The 10,606-nt window shown below is 45.6% G+C and overlaps 3 protein-coding genes across 3 annotated transcripts in view; 2 read left to right on the top strand and 1 right to left on the bottom strand.

Annotated features, from left to right (window-relative positions):
• LOC105915176 (5-oxoprolinase) overlaps positions 1 to 791 on the top strand; it is a 6,459-nt gene extending 5,668 nt beyond the window's left edge. Inside the window, 1 exon segment of the mRNA XM_014805823.2 lies at positions 745 to 791. Within this exon segment, the coding sequence (XP_014661309.1) occupies positions 745 to 791 (47 nt within the window).
• Positions 792 to 1,243: 452 nt separating this feature from the next.
• Positions 1,244 to 3,588, bottom strand: LOC101778518. Its single transcript, XM_004983840.2, has 5 exons — positions 3,263 to 3,588; positions 2,899 to 3,110; positions 2,117 to 2,215; positions 1,894 to 1,967; positions 1,244 to 1,809 (listed from the first exon to the last, which is right to left on the bottom strand). The coding sequence occupies exons 1-5, from the start codon at positions 3,483 to 3,485 to the stop codon at positions 1,593 to 1,595; spliced, it is 825 nt and encodes a 274-aa protein (XP_004983897.1). The 5' UTR covers positions 3,486 to 3,588; the 3' UTR covers positions 1,244 to 1,592.
• Positions 3,589 to 5,261: 1,673 nt separating this feature from the next.
• LOC101778122 (zinc finger HIT domain-containing protein 2) lies at positions 5,262 to 8,656 on the top strand. The gene is made up of 5 exons (XM_004983838.3): positions 5,262 to 5,504; positions 5,634 to 5,706; positions 6,636 to 6,789; positions 7,053 to 7,094; positions 7,583 to 8,656. Exons 1-5 carry the CDS (start codon positions 5,413 to 5,415, stop codon positions 8,452 to 8,454), a joined length of 1,233 nt encoding a protein of 410 aa, XP_004983895.1. The 5' UTR covers positions 5,262 to 5,412; the 3' UTR covers positions 8,455 to 8,656.
• Positions 8,657 to 10,606: the final 1,950 nt, after the last annotated feature.

Here is a 10,606-nt window from a genome sequence, read left to right on the forward strand (position 1 = left end):
ACTTGTGGGGAGTTTGGCATGAAAATTAGTAGCACATGGAAAAGGTGCAAAAAAAAAGTTGGTAAGTCAGAGCTGTGTTGTTGAACCAAACACATGTCTAAGAACCTTTGGTGTGCTTCATTTGTCAGGTCGGGTCGAGTTCTTTCAGGTTTCGGATAAAAAGATTTGGCCCGTGCCCAACCTATACCGATCATCGGGTCAGATTTTTTGGCCCGCACCCAACCCATCATATGGTTGGTCGGGTCAGGTTCAGGTTGGGTCAGGTCAAACCCATGTTTTTATGTGCAATTTTCGGATTGGGTTGGATTTTTCGAGTTTTTTTTTCAAAAATTTTGGCCCATGCTCGACCCGTGTTTTAGATCGGGTCATAAATATCGGCCCGCACCCACCCAACATATTGAATGGGTTGGGTTGGGTTTTTTTTCAGGTGGGTTGGGTCGGGTGGCCCATAGTCAGATCTAGGTGCGGGCGCTTAAGATGTGGCTAGCAACCAAACCTGTCGTGAACATACTGGTAATATTTCAATTCAATGAATTGTGAGACTTCGGTTAGACTGTACCAGAGGTTGTACATCTGTGTGCATGTCAAAGCAAAATTTACCATCATCAAAACTGTCTGTACACATTTTTAAAATAATGTGAATCCAGTATCAGAATATGTAGCGAAACTTGTATTCTGTAAGGCACTCTTGCATCCAATTTGATCTACATAGTTGTGCGGACTTGCTCATCAAAATCTTGCCAGGATTCAGAACTGCACAGGTTCCAGAGTATATTGTTCCAGTTGTTTAGGAAGGAAAAACATTTGTCGGTATATTGTTTGCCTCATATTCATGACTGCATTAGATTTATTCAGTAAAATCCTACTTGATAAGGAACTAATTAAACATTGTGGGTCATTCCTCCCCTTCAGTGATACACCTAACTGTGAAGATTAATCCTTGATCTCATATTCTAAGTTGAAGGGACAAAACGTTGATCTTTTTTCTGGTTGAAATAGCGAAGCTTGGAATCAAATGCAAATACACACGAGAAATTGAGGAAACAGAGACATTTCATTTTTTTTTATGAATACAAGCTGGGAAAAGATATATTTAGTATTTGAAACTGATTGGCACTCTCTCCGTACAATGTAATAGACCAGTTGATTATAGGATCATACATTGATAACGAACTAGTGAGAATTCAAGGTGGCTATCAACTGTCCACTATAAAGATTAATATTTTGGTGTGAGACATGGAAGAAAAGAAATAAACTGATATGTGGCACTGTGCACATGAGCAGTATAAATTTGTTGACTTGATGTTTTTTCCCTTTTACACTGTACAATGGTTTTAAACCAATATGAAACCTCAGAATTTAGGTGCTACAGTAACACAACTAAAAATTAACCAAATTAATACTAGGAAATATAGATTTTCGACTACTGGAAGTCTGGAATTCTGTTTTTGATCACTGAATGTGGAGGCAGTAGCATGCTGATGGTCTTTAGTATGGCTCAACTACATATATGTGGAGGCAATAGCATGCTGATGGTCCTGTTTATGGCTGCACTGCATATATGTGGAGGCATAGCATTCTGATAGTCCAGTTTAGTATGGCTGCATGTAATCCAACACCTGCTCTGCAAGAAAGCTCAGCTCACATTGCCTCACTTGTGAATCTAAAGTTGAGCTGAAAAGGTTCGTTGAACAGATAAATGATGCGCATTTTTCTCCAAAGAGTTTTTTCAGATCTTCTTGTATATTAGACTTGAAAGTTGCACCACAATTTCCAGAGTAAAGAAGCAGAAACTCTGAACATTTTAACCTGAAAAAAGAAAAAAAATATGAGTCAAGCATTTTATATGGTGATAAAGACTGGAATGTGTCTGGGCTTGGAGTATGGACAGACCTTACATGGTCATCCCTGTTTGGATCTTTTACAATATCAGCAATTTTATTTAGCCCAAATTGTTCCTTGAAATCCTACACAGAGATCAGTAAGAGATCAAAGGAGCGATGCAGACATAAAAATTCAGCACTCAAGTTGCAGAAATAAGCTTTTCTTTCGAGACCTTGCCTAGGCAAGTGTTTCAATAAAACTGAAGAAAGAAGATAAGAAAAGGTTTCCCTACCATCTGATTTTCTGAACAATCCACCAGCAATGCTAAAAGAGTGTCCAAACATCCTCTTTGCTCAAGGATACCCCGAGTCATCAGTATATTCAGAACCACCTGACCATAATAAGCGCAATCGATGCAGTATTCAGATAGAAAGAGCACTAATAAAGCCAACAACCACATTCGCATAACTCTGGTGTTCAAGGAATCCAAAACCAGTTCTAGCGTTGCACCTCCTGGTTATGGCAACAAGCCAACAACATGACTTCTCTTCATAGTGGCACAAGAACTAATCCCCCACCCCAAATGGTCTCTCGCCTCTCGTGCAAGGAACCATAACTCAGTAAGCTTGAACTGAACGTCTTCTGCCTGAGGCACTTTGCTAGGATCCTTGTGGTCACCAGCACTAGGAAGTAGGAACCGTACTAACATGAAACATTCACCCAGACCCTGAGCAAAAGCAGATGCCAGGACATGGACCTGATGTGTTGGACCCACTTTTCCATGGCTGATGCTAGCTACGCAGAACTACTCCCACTTTTATTTCAAAAAAAGAACTTCTCCCACAGTTCAGGCATCTCCAACTCCCCAACTGAAACGCCAGTACTTGATGTACTGAGAACGTTCCTGCGACAAATATGTGACAAGAATTTCCCAACTAACGGTAAAGGAAGGGCGGATCTGATGTACATTGGACAATGCAATGTCTGAACTACGACAATCATGCAAAATCTCCCAGGAGGCCAGGACGGAAGCGAAATGCTGGCAGAGCTGCGCCGATCGCGGCGAGGCCGTACCTTGACGGCATTGTAGCGGTGCGCCGCGGCGGCGCAGCCCGGGCAGAGGAGGCAGCAGCCCTGGAGCACCCTGAGCGCGAGCACGACCTCGGAGTCCGTGGCGGGGTTCCTGAGCCTGGCGGCGGCGGGCTCCATGCCCAGCACCTGCGCCACCGTCACCACCGCGTCGCCGGTCGCCTTGCGCAGGCTGTGCTCGAACAGCACCGGGACCACTGCACATAGTAGTAGAAGAGCCCAGTTCCGTTCGCATCAGGCATGATTGATTTGGTAAGGAAGAAGAAGCGAGGGGAGGGAAGAGACAGAGCCGAGAGACGAGAGGAGTAGCCGTGACGAACGACAGAGATGTGCGTGATGTGATGTGAACCTTGGAGGTCGCGGATGGCCTGGGAGTCGCGGAAGAGTCCGAGGTCGGCGTCGGCGGAGTGGAGGGCGCGGAGGAGCCCGCGGAGGCCGCGCAGGCGCAGGAAGGAGAACCCCGCGGCCGCGTCGCGGAGGCCGCACCGCAGCGACAGCGCCAGGTCGCGGTACATGCGCCGGCGCTCGGACTCCGTCGGCCGTCTCATCCCCGCCTGCTCCGCCCCCGGCATCGCTCACCCCCACCGCCGCGCCCGCGAGGCGTGGCGCCAGTCTCGTTAAATTCTTGCGGGGTCTGCGGCGCGGCACGGGCGAGGCTGGGTTTCCCGGTTTGATGGATGCGGGGCGAAGCGGGACGATCCCGTGACGTGTCGCGGACTCGCGGTCGTTGGCGCGCGCGCGTGCCTGTGCTTTGCTTCTCCTGGGGTGGGGTCGGGTGGCCCGTCTAATCGCCCGGGATCCCTGGCCCCACCTCCGCACCGCACGGTCACCGACTGCGGGAGTCTGATGAAAGTCTCCCTGAACACATGGCTCAGAATGCACACGTGGAAAAGAGACCTCCATCCCGCGTTTTTAGTCTTTATTTGGGACACGAGATTAAAGGATCTTTAGTCCCACGTCAAATTCCCACCATCGATGGCCACCTCCGGACTCTTTAATCCCGATTGGTAGTATCAACGGGACTAAACGAGTCATTTAATCCCGATTGTAACAGCTAGTGGGATAAAAGAATCTGATAAGACATTTACTTGAGGTTGAAAACACCAAACGGGACTAAAGACCCTCTTTAATCCCGGTTGGAATTAACATAATTCCAACCGGGACTAAAGAGGGACCTTTAGTTCGATTGGTGGTTCCAACCGAGACTAATAGACCGCTTTTCACGTAGCCCCACTCTTTCTCCACCTTATTTTCTTCTCTTCCTTTCTCCCTTATCTTCTCTCCTCCTCCTCTCCCTTTCTTCCAGGCGGGCAAGCCGCGGGTAGGCCTCCGGCGCGAGGCTGGCGCGGGTGGCGGGGTGAGAGCGGGGCACGTGGCGGCGGGACCGCCTCCCGCTGCTAGGGGGCGATGGCAACCATGGCCGCGCGGCCTGCGGTAGGAGTGCGGCGGTGGGGCACGAGCGGCCCCACTTTTTTTATTATTTTTTTTGAATTTTTAGTCCCGGTTGGTGTTACCAACCGGACTAAAAAGGTCTTTAGTCCCGGGCGAAATACACGAAACTAAAGGTGGGCACTTTTAGTCCCGGGTGAAATACATGGAACTAAAGATGGGCACTTTTAGTTCCGAATGATTAGTTCCGATTAGATTTTCAAGAGCTACGTGTCTTAGAACTAAAAAAACCAATTTTCCACCCGTGATGAGACAACAGTGACATCAGATCACGTGAGAGCGAGTCAAAAAAAAACTGAAGGCACGTGCGGCATCGTGGATTTCGAAACTGAAGGCAGGTTAGAATGGTTTGTCAAATAAACGCACGCCATTGGAATTCTGCGGAGTTCCTGCTGCAAAAAGTTTGGAAAGAGAGAGAACCTCCGAGCAAAGCTCACCAGCCACCAGCCAAGAGAACTAGAGATGCTGACACTGTTGAACCAGCTAAGCGTCCGTAGCGTAGGCGATGGCTCCTTTACGCGCCGCTGTACGTCACGTATTGGGTATTCCGTTCCACGTCTTCTCCCGCTCATCCGTGCGGCGTGCCGGACTATCGCCTGTCGGTGCACTCATCTCAAGCTCTCAACTAATCTTAGCCTCTGCAGTGACCGGCAGGCCTGGTGACCGGCACGGCAGGTGGCTCGACCAGTGTCCGGACCATGGTGATGTACGCACTGGTGCACTAGCGTACGGCTTCATTTCCCCAAGTCCACAACAACAGTGGACCACTGGGCCGCTTCAAAATTTACAGCCAGCTTCTTCCTTCGGGTCAGCCCATTAACCTTCAAATTCTAAGCCCAAGTAACTTACTAGGTGGATGGTACTGTTCGGTCATCTCCAAAATGGGCCCAGCGCACTGCCCCGCTTCGCCGAGCATCGAGAAAGCTCCCCGCCCCGGCGCCCGCCGCTGCATATTGCCGTCGAGAGCGAAAGCGAACGCCGCCAGCCCGCCACCGAGGAGTGAGAAGCGCAAGAGCAGCGGAGCAGGGACCCTCGCGTGCGGGCGCAGCGATGCAGAGGGACGTCGTGGTCTCCGACCCCGCGGCCGCCGGGTCCTCGTCCTCCGCCGCCTCCTTCGCCGAGACCAGGGTCATCTGCCGCGTGTAAGCCTCGCCTCCCCCATGCGGTTTCTTCTTTCCTTTCCTGCTGCCGCGAAGCATCGGGTCCTGGCGGCTGATGCTACCTGCCTGCTCGTGCTGATGCGTGCCTCTGTGTGTGCCGCTTGCTTGCAGGTGCCAGAAGCAGTTCGCGCAGTACACCTGCCCCCGCTGCAACTCCCGGTACTGCTCGCTCCCGTGCTACAAGGTGCGGCCTTCTCTCGGTTCTCGTGTGCTATGGGTCGCATCCTCAACGACTTAGGGCTTTTATAATAGCCTTCGATGATTCCACGCTCTTGTTGTTCCCATGCCTGGGTTGCCTTCTGCAGACGCCCACAATGTGTTTGTCGAATTGCCGCAGTGGTTCTGGAAGCTTATAGACAATAAATACAGGCCCTGATTCCCGTGCAAAGGTGTAAATGTAAATAACATACACTACAATATTCTTGTGATTCACATTAACCACATGGGAATTGTTAGCTTTGGCGTATCTATTTGATGCTGTACTTTCCAATGGCCACAATGAAATACTAGTGCATTTACGTTGCTTACTAGGATATCGAGTTTTTCTCATTCCATTGGTTAATGAAAATCACGGTAGAAGGCTAGAAGCTGAAACATTGCTTTGCTGTGCTGGAATTTAACAATATCCATTTACTAAATTAAAGGACTAAAAGAGCAATCCAAAAGTGTTAAAAGAAGTTTATACATCATAGTTTCCAATTTGAATGTTCCCTTTTAGTGAATCTCAAGTACACACACTTTGGATCAGTTAACATCTCAAGTAACAATATGTTGTAGAGTTCATCAAAGAAGGTCTAATTGCAGGCCTGAGTGGATCAATTTGTCTGTTTGAGATTACCAATCAGTTTCTGAAAGAAACTATTTGTTCATTCATGCACAAAACAAGCTTCTGACTTATGCAACTGCTTGTGTTGTGATTATATACTATTCAAACTGAGGAGACCAAGACATTCTTTTATATTCATTGAAGCTGTCAAGTTTGTGTACCTTCTTTTCTATGCTCGCAGATGCGAAGGAATATCAGTGTTTTCAGTGATTGCAGCTGATTTTGCACTGCGGAGCCTTCTTTTTGTTATATAACTTCTAATAATTTTCTTGATTCTTGTTTAATAGGGGCATAGCCTTCAATGCACTGAATCCTTCATGCGCGAGAATGTTATGGATGAGCTTAAGCAGATGCAACCTGAAGATGAATCAAAGAAAAAGATGCTAGATATCCTCAAGCGGCTCCACTTGGAAGAAGAGATGGAGTCGGATGGTGAAGATGGTATGTTTGGCGATTTGGGCCTATGCCGTTGTTCTATCTTCCTTTTTTGTAAATAAAAGCTAGAGGTTCACAATTGCAGTTTTTTCTATTAAAATAATTGCTTAGGAGGATAAAACTACTTGTTTCTCCATGCACATGCATTATGGTATTTTCCTGGTTATAGCTAGTAGAGTTATGATCACTTGTCTGTTCTGATTTTTTTTTTCCTTTGGGTAATTATGGATAAATCCTATTGGCATGCTAAACTTTTTTTTGTCATGCAGAGCCGATGTTGTCGGAGGAACTTATTCAAAAAGTTATGTCTGGTATGTTATGTTCACTTTTCATGCCGTTCTAAATGTGACAACACAGTAGGTTTCTGCAGTAGTATAATATGTTCTTTAGTATGTATGAAAGTGTTGATGTTCTTTAAACAATCTTACCTCATTCTTAATTGCAATTCCTTTGTGAACTTTAGTTGAGAATTCAGCATTAACCTGTTGGATTTTCCTAGATAACTAACTAGGCCATCAAATGCTGATGATTGGTGGCAACTCCAATTTTCTGATGTTTCCTTCTGTCCAATTTTTTTCATGATTTATGTTCCTAGAAATGCAGTATAGGCATATAGCATACTAGCAGTATCCATGTTATCTTCATTTTACTCATTCGTCCTTCCACATTTTGGGTGATATTTATTCCCTAATCATTTTAGACTGTAAGTTTGTTAGAACCAGTAAATATTGCTATGCACGTCAAGATTTTAGTTGGTCGCTCATTGGGCTTGTATTTCTCTGTTGTTTCTACCATACAGGGGAAGAGATAAAGCTTGAAGACCTCTCTGATGATGAAATCAAACGATTTCGTCAAGCTCTGGCCTCAGGTGAACTCAGCAAGATGATCGAACCATGGACACCATGGTGGAAAACGCCGTCTGCTAGATCGATACCCCTTAGCCCTGATGGAATCCAGCTTATCAGACAAGTGAACACAAAAGGCACTGCTACATCAGATCCAATGACTGACCAAGAGCCTAGCATCAATGAAATCCCAGAAGGACCAGAATCTCCTCTCCCATCGCTGAAACAGCTAACAAGGGCAGAGCCATCGCCTCTGCTTGCCGTTCACTTGGTTGACATTCTGTACAGTTACTGCTTCACGCTTCGGCTCTACAATGGTGATTGGCATTCTGATCCTTTGGGGGCTTCAACTGTTGCCCTGTCTATGTCTAAAGTCATGGGAGAGGATGCTAAACCTGAGACAGTACCCGAAGCACTCACAGCCTGCATAGAGGAGACATGCTCACCTGCTTACAGGCACACCGGCGGGTTCAGGCTTGCTATCGGGCTTGTGGAAGATATCATCACCATTCTCTCCTTGGGACACAATGCACTTGTATGCGCACTAAGTGACTTCCATCAACTCATTGAGGCTGGTAAGAGAATGCTCAAGGCAGAGAAAGTGGGCAAGACACAGAGCACCCAGAGCTCTTCGAAGCTTCGTGGTGCAGCTAGGAAGCTATTCTTCATGACTTGTTGGGTCCATGAGCAGCCAGGCGAGGCCTGGCCACCTTTAGCTCGGATCGTCGAAGTACAGAAAGCATCTCTTGAGGAGTTGGACACTGGGAATTGTAAGGCGGATAAAAAGAGCAAGCAGCAATCCAAGGTTCTTATTGAGGAGCTGTAGCCTGTAGGCATGTGGATGTAGTGCTGGATTACGAAGCTCTGTACCCTTTGCAAGTTTGTCTCTCTCAGGCTGAATCCAAAAAGGACCATCTTCACCTTGTAATGCAGTGGCTTGTGTATACACACTCTAATCTTGTTGAAGAAAACTGTGTACAAGTCTGAAATCCTGTTTAAAGTGATCCTAATTGATGAGATTTTTTGCATGTCCATGCTTGTTCTTGTGTAAGTCCTGATTGGTTGGGTTCCAATTTTTGCCCAACCAAAATCATGGCATGCCTAGAAATTTTAGCTATCAATTGGTTCATTACAAAAATTAGCGTGCCAATGTTTATAGTTAAGGTAAGTTACTAGAAATTTCTTGAAACTCAAAAGGTGGAAAGTATTGATTTGGTACCAAATCAAATGGGTTCTAAAATTTCTCGCTCTAACTTTGGGCATGCCCTGGTTCCTTTTGCTTATTTTTAAGCAAGTGTCATATCAATGTTTAGATACTAATTAGGAGTATTAAACGTAGGCTATTTACAAAACCCATTACATAAGTGGAGGCTAAACAGCGAGACGAGCCTATTAAGCCTAATTAATCCATCATTAGCAAATGTTTACTGTAGCAACACATTGTCAAATCATGAACTAATTAGGCTTAATAGATTCGTCTCGCCGTTTAGCCTCCACTTATATAATGGATTTTGTAAATAGTCTACGTTTAATACTCCTAATTTGCTTAAAATTAAGCAAATGGAACCAAACCAGACCTTAGTAGGCCAATGGCCAATAGCTTGGCAAGAATTGGAACTGCAGTTCAGAAATTCATGACTGTAAGATTCTGCAGTCTTTCCTTTGACTTTGTGTCGCGCCCGTCATCTTGAAACTGAAAGGTACGGCAATTACGCCGTTGTTTACCTGCAGGGCTACTTTTGCAGCTTTACGGAGACATATCGTTTATCAGGTCTTATTTAGTTGCCTAATTTTGAGGTGCTCAAATTACTATAGCAACACTGTAGCGTTTCGTTTGTATTTGTGAATTATTATTCAAATATTGACTAATTAGGCTCAAAAGATTCATCTCGCAAAGTACAACAAAACTATGCAATTAATTTTGATTTCGTCTACATTCAGTACTTCATGCATATACCACAAGTTTGATGTGATGGGGAATCTTCTTTTTACACAATGTACTAGCACCGAAGAACAATCTTTTTTTTTTTAAACTACACTGATGAAGAACAATCTAGAGCAGCCACGACCGCAGACAGCAGGCACGCAGACGCGGCAGGTCGTGACAGTGGTCTCTGCTGGGCTGACGCTGAAAGCCAAGCTTCTGAGCTTCAGACGGTTGCAATCGGCCAACTGTCGGCAGGACGTGACTCGTGAGATAGGCCGATAGCATCGCTTCTCCTTGTTGCAGCTGTTTGCGGACGGCTCTACAGCCAATCAAACAAGTAGCAGCAGTACATTTTTTCTGCAGCGCTGCAGCATAAAAAAACACAGGCAATAAAAATAAAACTACTGTGTTTCGTTACAAATAGATTTCATCCAAAACAGAGTGTATTTGTGAACAAATCGATTTTATCTCTGAATTCCATCATCATCCCCGGGACGAAAAGGAGTGAGGAAAAAAAACTGAGACCTAGTTTAGTTTCCTGCTTATTTTTAGCACCCATCACATCAAATATTTAGATACTATTAAACGTAGCTATTTACAAAACTCATTACATAAGTGGAGGCTAAACGACAAGACGAATCTATTAAGCCTACTTAGTCCATGATTTCACAATGTGCTGCTTGAACACACCATTCTTGATGAAAGTTGCCTGAGGCATTTCACATGCGGCAGCTCATAAGCCCATGGCATGAATCTTGAGTGGTTCATGTGGGGCCTTGAAAAAAAATAGCATGTCTGAACGTCCGCCAAAGTGGCATTTATCCGAAATCCTAGATATGGTCTGGATAAGAAAGTTCAAAGAACAGATGACGGGTCTGACCTCTAGAACACAAGAACTGAGGGCGTATGATGGATGGATATTGATTAATGTTGAAGATCCTGCGGATAGGTCGAGAGTATCTTCCCTTTAAGGGATGCGTCTTACATGTGATCCGCGGACGACCAAATGACACGCAGAATTCGTCTATCAATGAAATCAGCAATAGGAATA

This window comes from Setaria italica, chromosome IX, assembly GCF_000263155.2.
Source record: "Setaria italica strain Yugu1 chromosome IX, Setaria_italica_v2.0, whole genome shotgun sequence".
Taxonomy (NCBI): domain Eukaryota; kingdom Viridiplantae; phylum Streptophyta; class Magnoliopsida; order Poales; family Poaceae; genus Setaria; species Setaria italica.